The 25833-nt window shown below is 50.6% G+C and overlaps 1 protein-coding gene across 3 annotated transcripts in view; it reads right to left on the bottom strand.

Moving 5' to 3' along the window:
• Positions 1–946: 946 nt before the first annotated feature.
• Positions 947–25833, bottom strand: part of LETM1 (leucine zipper and EF-hand containing transmembrane protein 1) — a 38617-nt gene continuing 13730 nt past the window's right edge. For 2 of the 3 annotated variants that reach the window (XM_046656607.1, XM_046656609.1), the window contains exons 4-14: positions 23242–23385; positions 22105–22242; positions 21138–21341; positions 14344–14463; positions 12665–12796; positions 12091–12234; positions 11241–11375; positions 8053–8187; positions 6353–6543; positions 5090–5228; positions 947–3947 (exon numbers count right to left, since the gene is read on the bottom strand). In XM_046656607.1, coding sequence (XP_046512563.1) covers positions 3798–3947; positions 5090–5228; positions 6353–6543; positions 8053–8187; positions 11241–11375; positions 12091–12234; positions 12665–12796; positions 14344–14463; positions 21138–21341; positions 22105–22242; positions 23242–23385 — 1632 coding nt within the window. In that variant the 3' untranslated portion in view covers positions 947–3797. The remainder of the gene's footprint in view (positions 3948–5089; positions 5229–6352; positions 6544–8052; positions 8188–11240; positions 11376–12090; positions 12235–12664; positions 12797–14343; positions 14464–21137; positions 21342–22104; positions 22243–23241; positions 23386–25833) is intronic. The other variant, XM_046656608.1, reaches the window with a different exon arrangement.

Genomic DNA, 25833 nt, shown 5'->3' with positions numbered 1-25833 from the left:
GGATCCACAGAGTGAACATATGTGGTCCACAGCCTGAGGGGTCTGGGTGCCTGCCAAGGGCATCAAGATGAACCCAGACAAGAGCTGCTGGTCTGGGGGCCAGGCAGGGGGCGGGCAAAGGCTGAGGCCCAGCAGCCTCCTGCCCACACCTGCACCCACAAAAACAGCATCTCTTCCATATGGTTCAGGAGTCATGTCTGAGCACTCAGGACCTGTGAGGCAGATGGGGACAGTGGCCAAGGCCAATCTCAGGGAGAGATGGAATGCAGGTAAGGGTGGCACCAGGGCAGGGTGTCTGGACTCAGCAGGAGTGGAAGAAGTCCCCACTGAGCCTGGTGCTGGCACAGGGGTGAGGCCACCTGAGACAGGCTGGACATCCTAGGTTCAGAGTGGGGTAGTCTGTCCACTGAGGGGCTGGGAGGATGAGGAACAGGATATTGTGCCTGTCCTACTGCTGGGATCCTCTGCCTGGTGGCCCTCCAGGGCTTCTCTGCCCACCCTCCGAGCTGGGCCTTACCTCTCCACCCCAGGGTAGGGCATCTCCTGCTGGAAGCCAGCGATGTGGGCGGGGGAGGACAGGGGCAGCCTTGCTGCTGTGGTGGGCCAAGTGGGGGCTGTGGGCTGCCCACAAGCCCTCAGACTCTTTGAACCTTGCCCAGGTGTTGGGGAGCAGGCTGCGGCGTGGGGAGAGCCCCTGCCTCCTCTGGGACCCCCTCAGACAGCGGAGGGCACAGCCCTTGGGCAGCGTTGTCCCCACTCCCCGGGGCCCTCAGAGTCTTTCAGAACAGAACTGCACCCTTCTTTCTGAGTCTCCGTAAGGGTTACTGGCTCCTCCCTGGGACCCCTCGAGGCCGGAGGTGTCCCCTGAGGATTGTGGTGGGAGGACAGCATGGTCAGGCAGTGGCTGCCTCACCAACCTGGACAAACCAACCATGTGTGGCAGACAAGTCATCAAGACAGAGCTTTATTAACCCTTCCCTTACAGCAAACTGCGTGTCTAGTCACCAGCACAGGCACCAGTCTGGGTGCACAGTCTGATGGCAGAGCAGGGCCCAATGTCACAGAACAGGGGGAACACCCGAGGCCACATTTGAGCTCCAGAAGGTGAGGCTCCTTCTGGAATTGGGCATCGCGGCAGCATGCCAACCCACAGCCCACTTGCCACCCGCTTCTACTGGGAGGCCAGAACCAGACACTGAGCCACACAGCTGTCACAAAGCAGACACTCAGACAACTGACATTTTCCATCTTGACTTCTGATGTTTCACATGGTTCAGAAATCTTACTTTGAGTTGTTACAAGGACAATAACTTGATATTTTAATAAAAATGCTTTCTAAAAAAGGTGTTTACACATGGCCGGCCCAGGACAGAGGGTCAGGTGGCAGCGTGCTGGGAGCCGGGCCCCCTGGAGGATACATAGAGACAGAGCTGGTGGCATGGGGTCTAGGAGGTGCCTGGCCAGCCCCAGAGCTCCACTCTGAGAACCACTGCCTGGAGGTTATGCCTCAACAATTACAAGGTGCCCTTCCTTTTTAAAAAGTCTGGATTTTGATATTCCAAAATGACTGTGGAAGCCACATGCCCGTTTCCTGAATCCCTACTAAAAACATGGATGTTTGGGTAGAGTGAGGGAGGAAACACTTGCTAGGAATCTGTTTCATTTTGAAGCAGGCGTAGACACCGCAGGCTTCTAGAAACAGAGGAGTGCCCCCAAGAACGCACAGGGAGGGAGCGCGCCGGCCAAGCCCTGATGCAGCACAGCCTCGTACAACCTCATCACACAAAACCCTCACATCTCTAGACCCACCGTCTGTTACAGCCGCACCCGGACCTTCATTTCAGCAGCAATAAATAAAGTCCAGGACAATAAAAACAAACCCAAAATGAAGGGGGAAGGCCTGTAGTAGAACATAGCCCACATTACACAAACTGAAGAGAGCGGGCAGTTCCCCAGCAGCGGGGCAGTGGGACTGCCTGCCCGCAGGAGCGGCTGCTCTGCCGTGACAGCAGCAGTGGGGACACCCAGGGCGCCTGGCAGAGGCAGCAAGGGTGAGAGCAGGAGCCGGCACAGCTGCCTGGGCCCCAAAGTCCGGCTCACAAGAAAGAAGATCACACGCGGGGCACACTTGCAACCGCAAAGCTCACAAGCAAGCACGCCTTCCCAGTCGAACAGGCCCCCAAAGCAAGTGCGAGACAATTCATAAATACCAATTAAGCATCTAGAACAGACTTCTCAAGGAAGTGAAATAAAAAACCTTTAGAACCCAACTGTTACTTTACAAAGGTTTACGTTTCAGAATATATAATCTTATTCCTATTTTGTCAAGTTTCTTCTTTAACGGCTGAGTAAAGGGTTTCAAGTAATTTAGAAGCTACTGCTTCTGAGTCCCATTCCTCCTCTCCAGGCTAACCTGGCCACTCTATTCCTATGTCTTCCAAAGCCTGTGTTTGGATTCCCCTGAAAGAACACTCTTGCCAGCAACCAGACCCAGCCTTTGAAGGATGAGTCGGACAGGGCTGAGGCCACATGAGCCAGCCCCACCCACCCCACCTGCCCCATGGAGTGCCACCCCATCTGAGCTGCCAGGCGTTGAGATGCTGGACACTGAGCCCAGGGAAGTGCGCCACTGCACCCAGAGGTGCACCAGGCAAGCCCTAGGCTTCTAACCCAGGCCATGTGCTGCACAGGCCACTCCAGGCGTTGCCTTTCTGCAAGCCCCCAGGAGCTCAGCCAGCAGCATGCTTGTTCCAAAGGAGCCTGGGGCCGAGGGAATCAGTGTCGTGAGGACGTGGTGGCCCTGATGCTGCAGAGCCGTGACAGGGGCATGCACACTCAGAGTACCTGGAGCCTGCTGGGCTGCCCCAGGGCCGGGCCCATCACTGGACACAGTGAAATCAGTCCCAATCACCCACAGGGCAACGAGATGCTAACAACCCAAATTAGGAAACTTTCTAAAAGCCACAACAGCACACAATAAGTTACTCAATATCTCAATATGAAATGCTTAACTTCCAAGGGCTTCATTAGTTTCTCAGCTTAATTTACATTAGCTGCTACTCACGAGTTAGGCAGACTGTCGTGTGTGAAAATTCTGTAGGAGTTAATTGGTTAAAGGATTAGGAGAAAATCAAAGGTAAATCAAGAGCGATCTCTGAGACACACACAACAGGAACTTGCACGAGACACTCCTGTCAGAGAACCACGATCTTCCAGAGGCCACGGAGAGACGGACATACGTTCTCAATCACGACAGAGATGATCGGCAATGTGCACGAATTGATCCTATTTACACCGACATTCAGGAACCCAAGTCCACAGACTAACAGAGGTGTCTTCTCCAGAGCTGAGGAGGGCTGTCTGTTTCCATCTAACTCGCATCTGCAGGCCTTGGGCTCCATGGGCGACTGGCACACGCAGGGAGGCACCTTCCTGCCCCAGTCTGGCCCAAGCTGCCTCTGGAGCCAAGGGGCCTGTGGGTGGTCATGATCTCTGGGCCGCCGGCAGGCTGCCTGCTTGGCCACCACAACTGGGGCCACTGCAGCAGGGTGCCAGTGAGTCCAGACACGATTCCCTGGAGGGGCTCAGGGATTCCAGATGAAATGAAATCTTCGTGGAATGATGAAAATTAAAAATTACTTGATTATGGAAGTTTCTGATTTATTCCAGACAAAATAAATTTGTCACTAAGAATCACCTCAAAGCAATGACTCTCACGGTAGGACCGCAGCGGCCAGGGCAGTGGGATGGAGGCAGACACAGGGAGGGCCAGCAAGGTGCCCGAGAGCAGGGCTGCCCTAATTCTTCCCCTCCGCAGCCTCCCTCTCAGCCTTCTCCTTGGCCTTCTCCTTCTCCTCCAACTTCTCTTCCTTCTCCAGCAAGGCCACAATCTCGGCCACCTGGCTGGTGGAGATGTGAATGTCTTCTTTGTCTACCAGCTCGATCACCTATGTGGGAAAAGAGACAAGGGATTCAGGGGAGACAGGACATGGCTCCTCCTCCGAGCCATCTCCTCAGCCACTAGGCTGGGATGGCCACCAGGCTGGGTCCTCCAGCTGCCCTGTTCTCAGAGTACCAGATTCCCCACCCAAGAGCCCCACCCTGGGGCTCCAAGGCCCAAGGTTAGGTTGCAAGCCACCGGAGAGAGGGGCTTGGAGAGTAGGAGGCATGTGGTCAGCCAAACCCAGGCAAGGATGCCAGGTGTGCTTCCCACGGGGCCCAGAGCTGCAGGAAGGAGGAGTGCGACGGAGGTGGGCCAGGTCCTTGCTCAGGGCTAGCCGGGGGGCCTGCTCTGGACAGAGGCACCCCCAGGGCAGCGGGCAGGGGTGTGTGGGGTGCAAACATCCGAGCTGCCATCCACACCAAGGAGGGGCCCCAGAGAAGGAACAGGAGAGGTGGGCATGGCCCTCCTAGCCTGTGCTGCTGGCAAGGTGACACTGCTCAGCATGTACATCTTGTAATACCCTGCTTTTCAACCAAACTGAAATAAGTTACCCAATATTCTTGGTAAATGTTGAAAAATCACCAATGGGTTGGATACCTAGGGAGCCATTAGAACCACCTCTGAAGGCACACGGCTCAGAAACACCAGAGTTCACAGACCTCCTCACGAAGGCAGAATCTCGCTCCAAGTCTCCTGAGCTGCCCAAGCTCTTGGCCCCAGGGACACAAATGGCACCTTGGGGTCACCTCTCAGGCCTTACAGGGCCCAACGCCCACCAGCTTGCCACTGGGGTCCCAAAGCTCAGCTCTGAGGATCACCCGGCACATCTCCTCCCCTGGGGGTCTGTGCACCTCAGCTGTCCCATGATCACTGTACTTCCCAGACCTGCCAGGGCCCTGCTAGAGCCCAGGAGAAGGCAAGTGTCCGGTCAAAAAGCAGCTGGCACGCTCCAGAGGGACACCCTTACCGCACTTTTCTTAACTTCGTGTGAAAAATAAGCTAAATGTTTAGAGTGAGGGCTGAAATCAGGCCATGGAGGGGCCTTGCAAGTGGAGACACATGTGGAAAATGCTCTGGGTAAGACCCCCACCAACCCCAGAGCAAGATGGGGGCAGGCCAGGCAGTCCTGACTCGGCTGCGACCCACCTTGACAAGGTCGTCGATGTCGACCTTGCCGTCCTTATTTTCATCTAGGGCTGAGGCCAAGCTGATGAGCTTGTTTTCAGGAATGTGCTTGATCTGCTTCATGGCGCTGATGAGCTCAGTGACGCTGATGACAGTCTCCCTGCGGGGGGGGGAGGCGGGGGGAGAAGGGGGGAAAACTGCTTGTGGCACAGCTGGCTGCAGCTGCAGCCTCACTGGGGCTCCCACAGTTAGCCCCAACCCAGGCAACCCCTCCTTCCAAGCTCCCTCGCCCCTTCCCTTGGGAATGCTCAGCCAACTCAAGACACAAAGACAGGAAGCCGCACACGGCGCAGGGTCTCGTGCGTGTGCAGTCCCCGACAAGCCCTGCTTCTAAACTGGAGAGCAGGACAAAAAGCCTCATGGTTACTGGGTGCTGTTCCTCAGGCCTGCCTGTGCTGTGGTCAGGGCCAGGGGACTGAGTCTGGCTGCGCTGACTTCTGACAAGTGAGCGCAGGTAGGCACAGCAGGTCAACACAGGAGGGGACATCTGGGGGTGAAGGACCTCCAATCGGAGAACAGCAGGGGCTCTGAAGCCAGTCTGCCTGCCCCCTGGAGATGTGGGCACAGCGCCTTGCCCATGGGACCGTGGAATGTCAGCTACTACGGCCTGGTTGTGTCACTCGCCAGACAGCTACTCATGCAATACTCAGACATCTGGGACACACCAGTGCAGAGGCAGCCCTTGACCCCATACGGGGGTCATTATTGAGTGCCTGTGTGTAGGGGGGTTCAAGAGGAGGGAGGAGGCAGGAGAGAGCCTGATGATTCGAGGAAACAGGAGCCAAGTGTGGCTGAGGCTGCGGGGAGGGGAGAGTGCCATGGAAAGAGAGAGCAGGGAGAGGCCATGGGTTCACAGGGAAGCCACGATCCTGCATATATTCTGGAAGGACCAGCTTGACGACAGCCTGGAGAGGTGTGGGCCAGGGTGGACATGGAGAACCCTGCTAAGCCACAACTGTGGTCTTCCAGAGAGATGACAGCAGCCGAAGTGTGTTTGAGCATGTGTGAGTGCATGCACGTGTGTGTGAACACACACGTGTGCAGGGAAGAGATGGCTCTGAGAGCTACTTCAGTAAAACCATCACCAAGAAGTGGAGACCGATAAGGTGTGGCTGAGTTTCTGGCTGGAACCGTTGGGTGAAAGGTAAGGGGCAGTGGGGCACCAAAGCTGAGAAACGTGCTTTGGAATCAGAAAGACCCTGAGGGTCCATGTCCCACACTCACCCCACAGGCGAGCCCTCAGCAGCCGGGCCCAGCTTGCCGGCCTTCTGACCCGTCTCCAGCTGCGAGAGCAGGCTGTCAATCTGCCCGATCATCTGCTGCACTCTCTTCGTCAGCCTCTTGCTGGCTTTAGACTCTTCTACATACATTTCTTCTCCAGTCTTTGATAGTTCCTTCTTGATCTCTTGCAAGTCCTAACAAAATGATTTAGTTGTAAAAAGATAGTCTTTTTTTCTGAGGAAGGTTAGCCCTAACATCTGCCAATCCTCCTCTTTTTGCTGAGGATGAGTGGCCTTGAGCTAACATCCATGCCCACCTTCCTCTACTTTATACGTGGGACGCTTACCACAGCATGGCTTTTGCCAAGCGGTGCCATGTCCACACTCAGGATCTGAAACTGTGAACCCTGGGCCGCTGAGAAGCGGAAGGTGCACACTTAAGCGCTGCGTCACCGGGCCGGCCCCAAGTAAAAAGATAGTCTTAAAAAGCAAAGGGAACCTTATAATTAAGTTTACCTTGTACAGTAATTAAATTAACCAAACTAGCATCACGAGGGTAAGACGTTCCACGTTGTGCATGAGGCAGAAACCCACTGATTCCAACCACAGAGTTGCAAACTCTTATTTGTATCTATTAGACAAATTTGTTCTCATTTTTGCAAACTCAAACATTGTTTTTGTAGCAAAGGAAATGGAATCTGTTCTGAACCTCAACTTTCATCATATTTGTTAAAAGCATAAATAAAGCAATGAACGAACCAGGAATAGTATATGCCGTCTTCAGTTCCAAGTCAGTTTTTCCGCATGAGCAAACACTATGGGAAGCATGAGAGGTGGGGTGGGGAGCACCAAGGCTGAGGGTTTCTACTAAGTACCTGATTTCTGACAGAGAACCCAGCAGCAAGAAGGCTGCCACGAGAAAGTTCAGAAAATGGCAATTTTTACCAATCTCAAAATTAGTCATCTTTTCCTAATAGAGCTGTGAAAACATAGTTGTTTTGAAATCAGATTAGGAAGTGATAGTTATAAATTGAAGAGATGCTTTCCTTAAAAAAAAAGTACTACTATGTATAAAGAAGCCTCTTTCAGGGAATCACGAATGAAAATAAGATTTCATTTATCAAGTGACCAGACTATTAATCTGATACCTTTATGTGTTTAGAAATGAAAAGAGATGTATGCTTGTCATCTGAAAGGGTGAATGGCCAGATTCCAAGAGAAAACTGACCTGCTGGAATGGCTGTGGACAAGTTGTTGAATAAAATTTACTTAGAATCCAGTTTTCTCTCCAAATACCCTGTGGCCAGCTTATCAAATATTTGATGGAGGGGCTGGCCCGGTGGCACAGCGGTTAAGTGTGCACGTTTCGCTTTGGCAGCCCGGGGTTCACCGGTTCAGATCCCAGGTGTGGACATGGCACCGCTTGGCAAGCCATGCTGTGGTAGGCGTCCCACATATAAAGCAGAGGAAGATGGGCACAGATGTGAGCTGAGGGCCAGTCTTCCTCAGCAAAAAGAGGAGGATTGGCAGATGTTAGCTCACGGCTAATCTTACTAAAAATATATATATATATATTTGACGGAGGTATTATTTTTCAGTCTTAATCTTTTTCAGTCTTAATCTTAGGAGCAAACCCCGCAACCTTGGTCACCTGAGCACAGCTGAGAGAAAAGGCTGTGGCACCTGCCCCCTCACTGCCCGCACCTGGCTGTAGTCCTGGACGTCCTCCTTCAGCAGCTCCAGCTCCTCCTTCTCCTTTGTCAGGGACTTCTTCTGCTCCTTCAGTTTTGAACAGGCATCGCTGAGTACGTTTATTTCCTCCTTAGTTATTTCCTCTGCCTGTAAAGAAAACAAGCAAACCCCAAAATACCCTGGGTGAAGGCTTTTTTCCCCAAAGACTTTACCACTTTTCTGTTCATGTCGTATGCTGATATTGCACTTGGTGCGAGGCCAACAGAGCCCGCACACAGTCACTCTTCACTCTCCGCAGTGCCCTCCTACACCAGAGTGCACGTCTGTAAAGTGCGTATCTGACATACGTGTACACCCAGGAAACCATCATCGCCCAAGAGATCGGCCACCCCAAAAATCTCCTGGTGCTTGTGACCCCTCCCTCCATCCCTGTCCCCTTGCAAACACTGACCTGCCTTCCCTCACGACAGACTAGTCTGCTCTGCCAGAGCCTTACACAAATGCTACCAGGCAGCACAAGCTGTTTCACATCTGACTTCTCTCACTCCCCTCTTCTGAGAGCCACCCATGTTGCAGTGTGCTCCTTTTAACTGCTGAGTGGTATTCCACCGTGTGGACACACCAAACTTGCTCAGCCATTGTCTTGGCTATTCTAGGTCCTTTGAATTTTCATATAAATTTTAGAATAACTTTGTTAATTTCAACAAAAAAGCTTGCTGGGATTTTGATGGTCTTGAATCTATGGATCAGTTGGAGACAATGAACATCTTACCAACACTGAATCCTCACATCCACGAGTGCAGTAAATCTCCCCATTTATTAGTTCTTTAACTCACCTCAGCAACGTTTTATAGCATTCAGGGTATAGGTCTTGTATATCTCCTCCTTCCAAATTTATCTCTAAGTAGTTCATTTTTGGATGCTATTGTAATGATATATTTTTTAAATGTCAATTTGATTGTTCATTACTAATACAGAGAAGTACAACTGATTTTTAGATGCTCACGTCACTTGTGAACCAAGACAACTTTACTTCTTCTCTTCAGATCAATATGGCTTTTTTTTTTTTCTTGTCTAACTGTCCTGGGCAGAACCTCAGTACAATGCTGGACAGAAGTGCTGAGAGCAGACACTCCTGCTGGTATTTCTCCACCAGGGATGATGCCAGCTGCGGGGGTTTCTGTAGATGCTTCTTATCGGGTTGAGAATGGTCCCCCCTACTGGTTTGCTGAGATTTTTTTTTTAAATCAGGAACAGATGCTAGATTCCATCAAGTGGTTTCTCTGCATCTATTGAGATGCTCGTACATGGTTTTCCTCGAGTCTGTTAACATGGTCATTACACTGACAGGTTTTTTGTATTCCCTGGACAAACCTCACGAGACCATCACGTATTATTCTTTTTATAGACTACCTGCATTTGATTTGCTAAAACTTTAAGAATTTTTACATCTGTGTTCATGAAAGACACTGCTGTACAGTTTTCTCACATCTGTCTGGTTTTGGCACCAGGTAATGCTCATCTCAAAACGAGATGGGAAATGTTCCTTCCTCTTCACCCTTCTGCTGTGAGTTTGTATAGCACTGGAAGAATTCCTGCCTGACATGTCTGGACTCACCAGTAACTTCGCCTGGAGTCACGTGGGCCTGGGGCTTTCTCTGTGGAAAGGTTTTTAGCTGCAAACTCAATTCCTTATATGAGGTAGAGCTATTCAGGTCTCCAGCCCCCAACACAGATGGGCAGCAGTGATAAAACCCAGCTCTGCACTGCAAGCGGGGACGAGGGCACTCGTTCTTCCCACTCTTTCTGGTATCTTTTCAAGGAACCAAAGTTCTTCATTGAAATCCTTGGCAATCCTTGGTTCCTAAGTTCTCCTAAGAGTTCTAATGTCCTTTCAGATCTAAGTCTGTAATCCACTGGAAATGGATTTCCATGAAGACATCCAACCTTCCTCTGTCTACCAACATGTACCCCTTCTTCCAGAATTGCACTTTGTGGGCCCGACCGGGCTCTACCTCTCCTCAGCTGTCCCTGCCCCAGTCCTGCACAGCCTTAAAAATGACCCTGGTACCTCAGTTCCTGACCCTTTCCTGGGATCACCCTACAAGCCCAGCTCAGCCAGGTTCCCGGGACCTTCTTCCTTCCTAGCCTCAATCCACCAGCAACAGCCAGTTGTTTCCATGTCTCCTGTGCCACATCTCAGGATAGCTCTGCTCTCCCCAAGGGCCTCAGGGCCATCAGCGGGGTGACGTAGAGAGCCGTCGGGCTTATCCCAAGCCACGCCAGTCTCCCAAAGGAGCCCCACAAGCCTCACACAGCTTGTCCCACCCACTGCCCCATCCTTCCCCACATGCCACCTCTGTAGTTCACAGCCATCTTTGGCAAAAGCCCCAGTTTTGATGCTTCATCCCTTCTCATCTTGCACAAACAGTCTGGATCTTCCCTGAGACCTCACTGTCCCTGGCACCCTCTCCAGTGGGGCCCTCCTGTCTCCACAGGCCCGGAGGAGGCTGCGGTCCTCCTGGCTCCTCCCTAAGCCCCCTGCAGTGGGGCTTTTCCTTCTGCCTTGTCCTACAACTGCTCCTGCCAAAGTCACTGATGGACCTCATGCTGCCTGTCGGGGGTCAATCCTCAGGTCTCATCCACCTGGCTCTTAGCACACTGGACAAAGTCCACCCTCCACCAGATGCAGCCCCCTCCACCTAGGCATTGACACACTCAATCTCACAGAGGGGACTTGTCTCCCCTCTGGCCTCTCAATGTGGAGGCTGCCCTCTTCCAGACCCTCCGTGACCTTGCTCAGAATCCACAGACATAAATCTGCTGCCCTGGTCCCTCTCCTACCCCAGCTGCCAAAGTGACATTGCCATCTGTCAGGAGGTTCTTCCTCCACCCAACACGCTCCCCAAAGCTACTCCACCACAGCACTCTCTGTACCAGGGCCCACCTGGGAGTTCAAGACAGGCCCAAAGCTCAGAGCCGTGCCTGGCTCACTCTTGTCACAACACATCGGCCTCCCAGGAACGCTGACAACCTGCAGCATTGCCGTCCTTGCCCCTCAACCATTCACTGTCACTCTAAGCCAGGCTGTGGCCTCCTCGGCCCTGTTTCCTCAGGAGCCCCTGCACTGTTTCCTCAGCTGGCCCTTCCTTGCTCCAACACTGCTTCCCTCCAGGGCGGGCATGAGCGGCTGCGGTTACCTTCAAGCCTTCCAGGACCGGGGCAGTGTCCTTCAGGGCCTCCGACGGCAGGATCATATCGGGCACTTCTGGCTGCAGCTCGGCCACTGGCCTCCCAGGGGCAGCCTCTGCCACTACTTCCAGCTCCACTTCCTTCTGAAATGCAAGGCCACTGCTGGCTCAGCATCACCCGTCATACCAGCAGCCTTCCTGGGGCGTCCACACTGGCACACATATGCCACGGGCCAGAGGGTACACTTTGAACAGGCGTGCTACGTGACAGCTGAGATGTGTAACACCCATCAACCAGCAGCAGGTGACCTGCCTTCTGGAAGGTTCACTGCAGGACTCTCCAATATACCAAACACAAAGAAAGTGTATTTAGTGTGACTAGGTGCACTGACACAACTCAAGTAGTTGCGCGCCAACGTTTACTGGTCACCTCAGGCCCATCTATAAAGTGATCACAGCATCTAACTTCATCTTCAGTCCTTTCCTGATGGCTCCACGAAGCTGCCCTGTGACTTGCAGAGAGAACATCTTGCAGGCACACGTGCCACGGGAGCTGGAGCATACCCAGAGCCTGGGCCAAGGGGAGGACCAAGGAGAAGGCGGCACCGCAGTGACCCTCTGCCCGTGGGCTGCACTGACTGGCACCTGGACCAAGGGACAGCTGGCCAACTCATTTCCTCAGGGTCCCCTCTGGCAGGCCCCCACTTCAGAGCTGCAGCCCCCACTCTCAGCATTCCTGCCTCCACGTCCACGACGGGGTTTCTTGAGAAGCTGGAGGGGGATGACCTTTGCTCTGTCCAACTCTCCCCACGGCGCCTACTCTCAGAGAGCTGGTCCAGGGGCCCCACTGGCCACTTACCGCCGCCTCAGAGAGCCTCTGCAGCTCCTTCTCCTGGTGCTCCTGACGGATGGCCGCTTCTTCCTGTAGCGTGGCCTCCAGCTTTGCCTTGTTGTCCACCTGCTCGCCCTCAACCTCAGCCACTTTCACCTGGGCTTCTTTCGCCTTCAGAGAGGGAACACCTGTGAGTGAGCCTGGGGAGGGGGTATGCCCAAATTCGAGAGGAAGTGCAGTAGGCATAGCTACTGCCAGAGAGGCCCACACAGCGCCTTGCGCCCTGGTCTGTATCTCTGAGTGTTGTCACCATCTGGGCTTCCAAAGGGAACAGAGTGCACTGCTGGCACCCTAGACTGCTGGGAAACACTTGGGGACCTTAAGGTCACCACAGTGCAAGGCAGCCGAGGTTCACCTTGCACACGTGTCACAGGAGTCCTCCACATTCAGAGAAATGATCTGAATATGATCTGAATGATCAGAGGGCGGATCTGAGGACTCCCTTGATCGAGGAGGTGGATGTTTCCAAGGCCCCTCCCCCAAAAAGTGAGCGGGCCCCTTACAGGGCAAGCTGCAGGAGGAGTCTCCTAGCAACACGCACCACAATCTCCGGGAGGGTCTGCAACGTGGACTTGAGCTGGTCGGCAGGCGAGAGGGTGTCTGGAAGGTACATGGCCCGGGACAGGATGAGCAGCGATGTTGGGATCTCTTGATGCAGGTGCAGCTCCAGCCACTGGAATTGGGAGTTCAAGACCAGACTTGTGGGCTGGCCTCATCACGCCCACATCTCCTGTGACCTGGCTGAGGGCTTTTGGCCCTGGAACTTTCCTCTCTATTCTGGTTGGTAGGGATGTGGAGGGGGTGGTGGGGAGGAAAGTGGTGGCAACAACCACAACAGGAATTGAGTAGATGGATCCACTAAGTCACGGGAACAGGTTATCCCAAGAAAAAGACATCTCTAGTTCTAAAAGTCTATTTATTGCTGCATTTTATGTCTTAATGCCCACCTTAGTCAGCTGAGCAAGAGATACCCACAGGACCATTAATTAGCACCCTGGCAGTGAGGTTGCTGGGGCTCGGAAATCACCGAGTGAGACAACCAGATTCTGTTATCAGCGCTCTTCACTTAAAAACGGCATAAAAACTCCAAAGGTGGCTTTTGTGAGTTCACTCAACATTCAAGGTCTTGATGCCTACTGTGGGCCAGTCACTATTGTAGGCTATTTTAGTGACACAAAAACAAGGTTCAAACTGACAAAAAAGACCATGACAATATTTGTCATGAACTGGACGCAGGACAAAAGATGAGACAAGAAGGAACTCTATGAACAGGAAGCAAAAGCAGAGTGAAGGTCCGATAATGAGAGAAGGAAGACACGTGAGCACTTGCACCGGGACCCCAACTCCCACAGTCTTGGGCGCAGCGGCCCACTCACACACCGAGCATGCTAGGAGGCTGGAAACAGCCAAGGCAGGCCCAGCACACAGGGCAGACACAGGGCCAATGTACACTGCAGGCGAGGATCTGCTGGTGACCATGTGGAGACACAGCCAGAGAAAAGGTAAGGGTGAGAAGGGACTGCGGAACAAACACTGTGTCAAAAGAGGCGAAGAGGGCGTTGATACACTGTCATCTACACTTGGAGAACAACTGCTGGGGAAGGTGCTGGCAGCGCAGGTAGAGTCGGGAGGGGGAACAGCTGGCACCCCGCATGTTTTATGGCTTCTGTTGTGAAAGCTGAGTTGCTGTGAATATTGCCTATCCAATGTCTAATCTACTCAAACTGATGCTGTCGGGGCCAGCCTGTGGTGTTGCAGAGCTGGCCTCTAGACTCTGCCCGAGGCCCCTCCAAGCTGGAGGGTAGCATGCGCTAAAACCCAGTGGCTGAGAGCAGGGGCTCCGGAGGTCGGGTTGGCCTGGGTGCTATTTACCCAAACGTCTGTGGCCTCTAGGGAAAGACACATACTGAAATTTCAAGGAAGTTAATCCAGTCCTCATCTATCCACAGATGACCGGGAGAAGGGGACAGTAAGGACGTTAACATCAACCAACAGCAGGTGAGAAAAATCAGGGCAATACTCAGAAGTCACAAACACTGGGTGCGTGAGCATGCAACAGATCTACCCGTGTCCAGGCCCCCCCAACCAGGTGGGAGCTGAAGGCTAAAGAAGTGCCTCACAAGGCCTGGCTGCTGCCGAGAATCTGGGGAGCCTCCCTCGAGTTTCCCTACAAAGAGCCTGTGCTGGTCTGACAGAAGGGGAAGGCCCTCAGACACATACCTGCTTCAGCTGGTCCCTCAGACGGTCTTCCGTGACACCAAGGGCCCGCATACCTCGCGCTCGACACGCCGACTGCAACTCCTTGACATTCAGGCTGTCTACCCCTTCCTCAGCAATCAGCTGTAAAAGAAAGTCAACTAATTATCGTTTTGAAAGGTCATTAGAGGCTTATGGCATTTACGCTAATACCCTTGGGAACTAAGTGTCTAATTATAAGTCACTTTCCTAATATGCTTTGCCAAGCATAAGACAAACCACCACCACCAAGGCCTCATTTCTGTTTGCAGTGATCAGAACTATCTGACAGAGGGCGAGGACCCCAGCAAAGTGCACAACAGCTAGGACCAACCCCAAGATGCGAAGAAGCCCACCTCCGCGAAAGCCCTGCCTAGGAGGGCCACAGACGACACTCTCTCTACTTGAACCTTAAGCAAGGGGCTCAGGGTACAGGCCCTGGCTGCCTACATCCCTGCACTTCTCCCCATCCCATCAGCCCGTTGCCGACCCAAGCATTCTTGAGGTTCAGAAGATGGAAGAGGAAGGATGGAGCACAGGGGGTGATGCCAATGCTCTAAGGATGTCTCTTGGTCTCAGCCAAAGGCCCCCTCCCCTCCCCTCCTCCTCAGCCCAAGGTCATGGTGACCCAAGTGGGCAAAGCAAACAGGGGTCCCACAGAGAGAGGCTATGGATCACATCGAGGAGACCGTCTAAGGGCCGAGGGGTATGGAGAGAGAAGAAACAAGAACCACAGTGGCACCTCGCCTGTGCTGGGTGGGGCTCACACCTGCCACCTCATCTGACCTCATGTAACCTCATGACGACCTGAGAAGTAGACAGTACCATTACCCTATGTCCTAATTAAGCTTTTTATTGTGAGACCATTGTAGATGGACAGGCAGTTGCAACCAACAAAGAGTTCCCAGGTTTCTCCCAACGGTAACATCTTCCAAACTATAGGACCAAATCCCAACCAGGATGCTGATACTGAGCCAGTTAAGGTGGAAGATGTCTCTACCCCCACAAAGACCTCACGTTGCCCTTTTACAGATACACCCACCAACTCCTAAACTCCTGGGAGCCACAACCCACTGCTTCACTTCTATAATTTTGTCATTTGAAGCATATTACATGAATGGAATCTTAGGGTATTATATATTTTTATATATATATATATATGGGATTCCTCCTTTTACTTTTACCCATTTTTTGGGGGGATTCCTTGAAGACCCATGCAGGTTTTGTGTGTATTAATAATTCATTCCTTTTTATTACTAAGTAGCACGACAGGGTATGAATGTCCTGATTTAACCATTTGCTCCCTGAAGGACATCTGGGTGGTTTCCTGTTTTGGTTGTCACGAAAAAGCTGCTTTTTGTTTCTTTTCTTTTTGCCGTCTCCCTGTGGGTTACAGGAATCCCATTCGACTGATTTCTAGTGCTTCTGAGTGTGCCTCGTGGCATTTTCAGTGGTTGCTCCAGGTGTCACAGATACACATAACTCAGCACAGTCCATACGTGTTGTCACTGTCCCCATCCAGGCGAACTGTGGGAACCTCACCCCTAGACGTCCCTTTATCCTCTCCCTCCTGTAGTGTGCTCGTCTGAATGTCTCCTGCTTACACGGACAGCCACACCACACAGCACCCCAGTTTGTTTCAACCATCGTATTTTGTTTAGAAAACATATGAGGAGAAGGAAAGTCTACTGGATTCTCCCATATTTTTACCATCTTCTTTCTTCCTGATGTTCCAAGGTTCCTTATGTCCTTCCTATTAGAGAACCTCCTTTAGCTTCTTTTAGGACATGTCTGCTGGTGACAAATTCTCCTAGTTTTCCTTCATCTGAGAATGTCTTGATTTCCCCATCATTCCTATAGGATATTTTCACTGGATACAGGATTCCGTGTTGAAAGTCCTTTTTTTCAGCACATGAAACATAGTGTTCCATTTCCTTCTGGCCTCCATAGCTTCTGATGAGAATCCACTGTCATTCGAGTTGTTTTCCCTGTAGGTAAGATGCCATTGTCTCTCACTGCTTTCAAAATTATTTCTTTGTCCTTAGTGTTCAGTAGTTTGACTATGATGTGCCTTGGTGTGAATTTCTTTGGGTTTATCCTGTCTGAGGTTCACTCAAATTTCTTAAACTTGTAGATTATGTCTTTTACTGAATTTGGAAATGTTTGGCCATTATTTCTTTGAGCACTTTTCCAGCTCTGCCCTTTCCTCTCCTTCTGGAACTCCCAGAACACGTATGTTAGCTTTTCTGCTATAGTCCCACTGGGCCCTGAGGCTCCACTTATTTTTTTCACTATTTTCTCTCTGTTGTTCAGATGAGTGATCTCTATTCTTTTGCCTTAAAAGTTCCTTGATCCTGTCTTCTGTCCTCTCCATTCTGCTGTAGAGTCCACTCGTTGAGTTTTTTTATTTTGGATTGTATTTTTCACCCCTAAATTTCTATTTGATTCTCCTTTATGTCTTTTTCTTTGCTGAGGCTATGTTTTCATGTCACTCAGTTGGTAACTGCCTGTTGAAGCACTTCTGCAATCACTGTTTGAGATCTCTGTCCACTTTCTCTAACCTCTCTGTTGTCTCAGTGCTGACACTGACTGGTTGCCGTTTTTCACTCACTTTGAGATCCTTCTGGTTCTTCGCATAAGGACTGATTTTCAATTGAAACCTGGACATTTTGGGTATTATGAGACTCTGGATCTTATTTCAGTCTTCTGTCTTAGTTGGCTCCCTCTGACACCACTCTGGCATGGGAGTAGGGGGTGGTGTTCTGCACAACTTTTACAGATTGTGTAACTGATCATCTGGCATCTACTGATCCAAACTAACGGCCAAAGTTGTTTACATCTCCCGTGCGACCTGGCTTTCATGGGCACATGAAAATCGTATTTCAAATCCTCCAACCACAAACCCTAACCTCGGTGTTTCACTTCCTGCCCAATCAAAAACGTCTCCAGAGGGCCACCCCCACCACACTAATATTAAAGGCCAAGTCCCAGTTCCTCCCTCCCTCACTCTTGCTTCCTGTCCTCGGGTGTGTCGAGTTCTCATGTGGCCCTGAGTTGGTGCCGTGCCCCCATTTCTAGAGGAACTGTGAACGGTAAGCTCCTTTCAGTGGCACTGAGTGCTCCAGGCCATCACTTATACCCATAAATTACATTTTGGGTACATTTTGGAACAGGTGGGATGCTGCTTCATTACTGCCAGGTTCCCTATTCAGCCTCCACTGAGCCCTGGGGGAGACGTACTTCTTTTTCTGCTGGGAGGGAGGGGTAGGTGAGCATTCTGGATCCCCAGTAGGCCTCCACAAACCTCCCTAGCTTGGAGGGGCAGCAAAACCTCATTACTGGCCCACATGACCTCTGTTGATCCCAGTCCTGGGACTGTCACGTGGGAGTAGAGGTCCAGGCCCCTCACTGGTCTCTACTGACAAAACAGGGGGAGGCAGCTCATTACTGCCTGCCAGGGATGTACAAGCCAGCCCCCTTGGCCTTCCCTGACACCATCCTAGGCATTACATCCTGGCAGGGACGGAGGTCTCAGCCTCCACCCATCACTGCATATGAGGGGAGCTCAGTGTTTCCTCTGGTCTCTGGCTGGAGTAGAGCAGTCACTGTCTGAAGTCCTGTGTCCTGCTAAGCAGCTCCTTTCCTGTTCTTTGACCAGAGAGTGCAGGCTTTCACTATGGCTTTTAAAGGCTGCCCTTGTCAGAGTTTCTAGGTTGCCAGCTTCTTCAGCCCCAAGGCTGGGCTCGATGAGGCACAAAGACCTACCATGTTGTTCCTGGGGTCCCAGGGTCTTCTCCCTACTTTTCAGAGTCTTCTTATGTTGCTTTTTACTTAATGTCCAGCAGAAAGTACATCCATTCCACCTTCTTGACAGTGGAGGTCTGGCAGCTATCCCATTTCATAGGAATCTGAGGCAGTGAGAGCAGTAAGACGACTCGTCCAAGGTCACAAAGCAAGTGAGTGGCCAGGACTCAACCCCAGGCAGCCTGCCCTCAAGCTGCCTCTCCCAAGGTGGGCAGCTGAAAGCGAGGGTAGGCACACTACCGGCTCTCCCCAAGTGAGGCAGCCTGTCGAGGACTGCCCACGTGAGCCCCTCACTCTCCAGCAGAGCAGATATCCTGAGCACCCTCCCACAGACACACCCTAGAGAGACAGGTTCTTTCCATTCTTATGAAAACACAGTCACCATTGGCTATTCAAGCTACAAGGAGAAGTCTTTTTCATCAGACCATTGCCCCTACTGAGAACTGGAAAAGCCAGATACAACACAACAAAACACAACACAACACAACACAAACACACATTTGGAGGCATCGGAAAGTTAAGAGAAGCAGGGCTTGGGGATAGCAAGATTCTGAAGACCAGGATAGGTCAGGCAACCACAAGGTGTGAGGTGTCCATCAGTGAACCACCGGGGACTCAGTGGCATTTGCCAACTCTTGGGACAGGCTGAGAGTCCAGGATAAATGCTACTGCTAAGAGGCAGAGACTCTTGACAGGCTAAGAAGATAATAGCTAGAGGCAAGGGGCTGCTCGGACAAGCCTGAAGGCTTCAGTTCCAGGGAGAAGGAAGTGTAGGAAACAGCCTTGGGTGTCAGGATCTCCAGCTGAGCAGGGCAGGGGTGAGGAGCTGGGCAGAAAGCCTCTAAGAAGGAGAGAACAGCCCTCCCGGGCTATAGTGTAGAGGCATCACTGTGAGGAAGGGCCCACCCCAGTGGGGGAAGCAAACCAGAAATGACAGGCCCAGCCCTGACTTGTGGTTCGTGATCATGGGGCGACCAGCCCCTCTACAGCAAAGCAGACTTGGACAGGCCCCTCCTGGAGGACAGCACCATCCAGAACTGCCATAATTTTTCATAGACCATCTATGTATTTGATAAAAACTAACTACTACAAACAAAATCAAGAAAGAAAACCAAAAAAGACCTACAGATCACGCTGTTACTGGAACAACCAGATGTGAACTACCATTAGCATGTTCAAGAAAACAGAGAACACAATGGACACTTTTACCTGAGGACTGAATCTTTAGGGAAAAAACCCAAAGCAAGAATTTCTAGGATTGAAATCAAGAACTCAGAAGATGAGTTTAAGAGTAATTAGAGAAGAAGAGAGGATTAGTCGACCAAAAGTAGAGAAAGCCAAGAAGCACAGAAAAGAGCACATGTGCCATGCCAGACTCAGAGACAAGTCTAAGGGGGTGCAAACGTCAGCTCCAAGCAAGGGGAGGACGGGGTGGGGAGCAGGGTTTAATGAGATGACAGAAGCACTTTGATCATTAAAGAGGGTCATCACAAACACAGACACCCCTAGGCCCATTACTGCGAAACTGCTGAAGTCCAAATACAACGAAAATCTTAGACTCTGCAGAGAAAAGGCAGACATCTAAGGAACAGTAATAGGCCCGCCAGCTGAGATCCCACTCAGTGGCAGCTTTAACGTGAAGAAAGAAAAGAAATGCAAGTCTAAAGCTCTATACTCAGCAAAAAATACCCTGCAAAATAAAGGGAAATACAGACACATTCACACAGACACTGAGAGAATGCCTCACAGCAGACCCACAGCACAGAAGAGTTCCAGGGAAGTCCTCAAGTAGAGGAAATGGTCTGGACAGAAGTGCAGGGAGCAGGGAAGGCAACAGGAGGGTAGCTCTGCGGTACACACGAGTTGGCTCTCCCCGGGAGAGCACAGCAGGGGTGTCTCCAGGTGCCAGCACGGCCTGGGGACAGGGAAAGCACTTATTCCAGTAGACTGTTAAGTGTTAAGGAAGCCTTTTCTAAACTCTAGGGAAACCATTAAAATAATAAGTAACAAGCTAATGGGGGGAGGGATGGAATAATAAAAAAATACTTGATTAATCCAAAGGAAAGCAAGAAAGGAAATTAAGTAGAACATAAAACAGGTGGGACAAACAGAAAAAGAATATAGACTACATACTTCAATTAAAAAACAGAGGTTGTCAGACCATATGAAAACAACAACAAACACATTGTAAATATAAGGACTCAGGAAGCTTGAAAGTAAAAAGATGGAAGAAGCTCAACCCAAAAGAAAGCTGATATAGCTATCAGAACACCAGACAGTGTAGATTTTAAGGCAAGAAGCATTACTACAAAAAAAGAAGGCATTTCAGGAATTCTCGAGAGAAGGCCACTTGGGGTACACAGAGTACAGTCACTCAGCTATGGGCAGGCCGGGTGGGAGGACATGGGGTCAGCACAGCGGGAGCACTATGCTCGTGGGCCAGGGCTTGCTTATGACTTCCTGCCCTTTTACTCAGGAGCCCCAATTCTAAGTCACTATTTTTATGAAAATTATCAAAGATGTGGGGCAAAAATTCATGTTAAAAGATATTTACTACAGGTTGTTTAGGGTAGCAAAAGATTCGCTAAAGTAATGGTTAATAAATTATGATGCATTCATATACTAAACATTAGGCAGTCATTAAAATTCACCTTTTCAATGAATACTTAGTGCCATGGGAAGATCTCCTAATGTCAGGCCAGGTGTAAAATTGTATGGGCTGTATGATTCCAACATGTATTCCAGTAGAACACCCCTACCACACACACACATTCAGTGTGCGCACCGAGCACTCAGGAGGGTACAAAGGCACCAACTGTCCCTGACTCGGTCTGGGAACAACAGGACCCCTGGTGATTTTTCCTTCTTCTATTGTTTAGCATGGCCCAGAGCTTCCACAATCAGGCACCTGCTTTTGTAACCAGAAACCAAAGGTGAAACCCAGGGAAGCAGGGCCACATTTGCAAGGCACTCACCTTGTCGTCGGCCTTGATGGACCGCAGCCTCATGGTGAGCTGGAAGCGCAGGAAGTTGTTGGTGCCGATGGACTGGAGCTCCAGCAGCTTACAGAGTGCCACCAGCTGTGGCCGTGTGAGGTTATCTAGGGTCAGCTCATCCTCAAACAATTTGGAAAAACGCATGATTTCTTCATTGCTGGGTCTCTCACCTGTCTCTCGGATCTGCAAGGAGCAACTGTAAGGGTTACCCACCTGGTAGGGTGTGTGTTCCTCAGCACCTCACATGGCCTCGGGCCACATGCCTCAAGTGAGGAAACAAAGGAACTGACTGAAGCACCCTGACCATCCATGCCCTCCCTTAGATCTACCTTCTCACCACGCTCCTAGTGGGGAGTTGCCTCTCAAAGACTCAAACCACTGAGCACTGCCTGCACTGGGCTCCCTGTGAGTGATGCTTCTGTGCAGAATGCAGCACTGGCCCCTGGACCTTTCCTGCCCGTGCCAGTGGAGCCATGGCTGCCAACTGGAAAGAGGCCATAGGCTTCCTGATGCTGGGTGGGTGAGAGGCCCTGCCATTCTCTCCCCACGATGGATGTGGCTACGGAGCAGCCTCAGAGTCTGTCTCCACCCCACCCCCTGCCCGCCAATGCGGCCCCCAAACCTATCACAACTTCGAGGTCTTAGGTTCCTCATCTGCCAAACTGTACCTCCCCAGGGCAGCTGCAAAGTCTGGAGACATAAGCAGGCAATTGTGAATGTCAGCAAGGTTCAAGATCTCAGGCCAGCAGGCTCAACCTCTGTGCACAGGGGAACCTCCTGGCCAAACCCTATAGCACCAGCCAACACCCACCAGGGAGCTCTGCTCTTGTGTGTACAGTAAGAAAGAGGACAGAAAGGCAATGAGGAGTGCTCCCCAGATGAGGCAAGGAAGCCCTGAGGCTCTACCCAGCACTCCAGGACAAGGAGCTCTGGAGCGTCACGGCACCTTCTGGAAAAACACGGCGAAGTCTCTGGTGACATTCCCCTTGGCCGCCTTGTTCTTCAAGGCCATCTCCTCAATGGTGTCCTGAAGAAACTTGGCCAGCTCCAGCTTGACCCGCAGCTCCTTCTTCAGCCTCTCCTCCTGTGAGGTCAAAGAGAGGGCGCTGCACTCCTCCTCCCCACTCCCTGGACGGCACTGGTCAGAGTAGTTGCTTCCACTCCCTTCACTGGAACTTCAGCACGAAGTGCATTTTACAATCTCAACCCAGGACCCCTCACTGATGTTTCCTGAACAGCGATTACTCCCACCCAGGTGTGACACAGTCTGAAACTTTCTCTTCTGTTTCATGGTTTTAAAAATATTTGTGTGGGGGCCAGCCCCGTGGCTGAGTGGTTAAGTTCATGTGCTCCAACTCAGTGACCCAGGGTTTCCTGGGTTTGGATCCTGGGCGTGGACATGGCACCGCTCATCAGGCCATGCTGAGGCAGCGTCCTACATGCCACAACTAGAAGGACCCACAACTAAAATATGCAATTATGTACTGGGGGGATTTGGGGAGAAAAAGCAGAAAAAAAAAAAAAAAGAAAATTGGCAACAGTTGTTAGCTCAGGTGCCCAATCTTTAAAAAAAAAAAATTTGTGTGACCCCCCCCCCCCCCCCCAGAGCAGGGGCCAGCAAACGTTTTCCATAAAGGGCCAGTCAACAAAGCTTTTAGGCTTCATGGGCCATGTGGTATGAAACAACTCCTTAACTCTGCTGGGGCAGTCCAAAAGCTGCCAGACAATACATACACGACTGGGCGTGTGTCCCCAAGAGACCTCACTGCCCAAAACAGGTGGGGGCCAGCGTGGCCTGTGGGCTGCAGTCGGCTGATCCTGCCCTAGACAGATCCTACCCCACAAATGGGTCTCAACCTGTGGCTTGAAGAAAACTGGTCCAGAGAAACCATATTTTAAAACACATTTAAAGAGAAACAAATCTGAAACCCAGCATCTCTTAAATAATCATAGCACAGCATTAGTGAATTACGAAGAAAATAAAACACCTAACATCAGAAACGTCAATCACAAACAACGCAGCCATCGTAAGCACTTGAACATTGGCTATGAAAGGTGCTCGCTGCCCCTGACGCCCCAGCACCTTGATGGACTGGGTCTCAAACGTGGATGGCAACATGTTGGGGAAGAGCTTCACAGCCACAGGAAGCAGGAATTCCATGAATGGCACCACCACAAACACCAAGAAGGGGACCAGGCGGAAGAGGTCGGCACAAATCCGGAGAAACTGGAAAGAGAGGGAACAGGTCAGAGGGTGATCCTCGAGGATTTCCTATACAATCATTCAGAGAGGCAATGACAGGCAACACCTCACAGGGATCAGCAAGAGTTCTAAGTTCCAAACAGCTTAGCAGGCAACTCTCAAAGGCCATTTCTTTCAGGAGTGTCCAAACCATGTGTGGACGGCCTTCAGAAAAGCTGGGTGGAAGCTAACACGGCGTAGAACTGCACCCATCACTGGATGCTGCCAGCAATCACCCCCCAGAGGCATTTACCAGGTGCCCACGGGTGGGTCTGTACTGCAGAAACAGCTTGAGACAGACACAGTGCTGCCCACTGGGCTTAGAGGCGAGCCAGGCAAGAGCAACAGGTTGAGGACTCATGTTGCTGGTGGCAGCAAAGGCCAGAGAAGGCTGTGGCCATACCACCCACCCTAAATACTCTGCAGAAAGGAGAGTGTTGGCTGTGCATTTCTCCTATGTTTCCTGAGATGGTTAGATTTACGACTATACCACATAGCAATGAGGAGAAAAGTATCTAAGTGTTTCATCAATATGAGTAAACTGCTGATGCCATTAAAGAAATGCACAACTTCAAATAATCAAAAATCCCTGGGACACTGAACAATCGCTGCTGAGTCTCCAGGCAGCTCAACTTTCTCTTCCAGCAATCAGTCACTACCTAGCACCCTACTACTTCCGCTCACAACTGTCTGGCTCCTAGGAACTGCTACTACATGCTTCTCCAGGTCATGAGCTGTATTTCCACTGCAATTAATTAGATGGTCTTTGAAGAGTGATGTCATTTCTAGAAATGGCCTTGTTTCAGGCTCATGTGATGTCTTTTCATTATTGGGTTCCCACTGGAGTGCCCCTTCTCGGGGCGAGGAGTCACGGGCCTCTCAACGCTGTCTGTCAGGATCACCCGGTCAGGGCAGCCTCTCCATGGCAGAGCTTGTTTCTCCACTTGTGACGCATAAGCGATCTGTGAGGAGGCTCTCAGAGACTGTGCAAAGATCCACCTTCCTCCCTAGACCACGACCATCCACAGTTCTTCCCAAATCCTCCTCTACTCTGATGGTCACAAAGGAGTGATTTGCTAACTCGAGCCTATCTCCCCATTCACCAACCTGGCTTTCTTGCACATTCATTTTTCTACGTATTATCAAAACCAACTCATAGATTCCTATATTTTTCATTTGTATACAATTCATTAGTTTTTATTTTTATGCTCAAATGGTCCCAGATTTGGCCATGGAAGGACCCTCCAAGTTGGTGCCTGTGTTTTTTGACATTCTTTTTTTAGCAGTTCTGTTGAGGTTTAATTGACTTACCATAACATTCACCCATTGTAAGTGTAAAATTACACTTACATGTAATGATTCTGAGTGATTTTTACCATGTGATCCTGTCTGCTATTCCCTTTACACTGTCACTTTAAAGCATTTCTGTGGGTAAGCCGGGTCTCCTGTATCAAGGGTGAGCATGTGGGGGACAGAAACACTCCTTCTCCCGAATACTGCAGGTCTACAGGGTCCAGAGTCAGAACACAAAACTACTTTCCAAATGCCTCTGTTCCACAGCAATCATCAGACATTTTCAGTCATTCTCTATACAACATGATTAGCAAGTATTTGACAATTACATCAGCTTAAATTTACATATCAAATTATCTTCCACTTGGGGCCAGCACCATGGCATAGCGGTTAAGTTCAGCTTGCTCTGCTTTGGTGGCCCAGAGTTTGTGGGTTCAGATCCTGGGCACGGACCTATACCACTTGTCAGCAAGGCTTTGACAGCATCCCACATATAAAACAGAGGAAGACTGGCACAAACGTTAGCTCAGGACTAACCTTCCTCAAGCAAAAAGAGGAAAATTGGCAACAGAGGTTAGCTCATGGCGAATCTTCCTCAGGAAAAGAAATTATCTTCCACTTAAACAATACTTAAACAAATTTTACTTATAATTTCTTATGTGGTTTTTCTTTGACTTTGTAAGCATTATAATTTTAAGAGTCATTTTTCTATAATTATCAGGACTGCTAAAATTTTGTTCACATTAAATTTATCTGTGAGGCCTTAAACCAAGGAAAAAAACAGCACAGCTCCAGAAACCCTCTTCCTAACACTGACATCAGGGATGTGCCGCCACTGCAACCCCGCATCCACACAGGGACCCAGCCCGGGGGCTTACTCAGCTATCCCAGCTCCTTATTTCCCTTCAAGTCTCATTGTCTTCAATGAAGTAGCAAAAACACGTAACTTTCACAGCAGAATGGGATGGGGGAGGAGCAGAAGGGAATCCGGGTCATAAAGTATTAACTTGTAATCATCTAACCTACAATGTGCGTTGCATTCAATGTCCAACAAATGCTAATAGGATGATTCTGAAATTCTAATACAATTGTTCCTTCTTCAAATTATCAATCTGTTCTAAAATAGCATCCCTTGGAAAA

The sequence above is a fragment of the Equus quagga genome, chromosome 3 (assembly GCF_021613505.1).
Source record: "Equus quagga isolate Etosha38 chromosome 3, UCLA_HA_Equagga_1.0, whole genome shotgun sequence".
NCBI lineage: Eukaryota > Metazoa > Chordata > Mammalia > Perissodactyla > Equidae > Equus > Equus quagga.
Note: the sequence above shows the minus strand (reverse complement) of the source record. Positions and strands in the feature narration are given on the sequence as shown.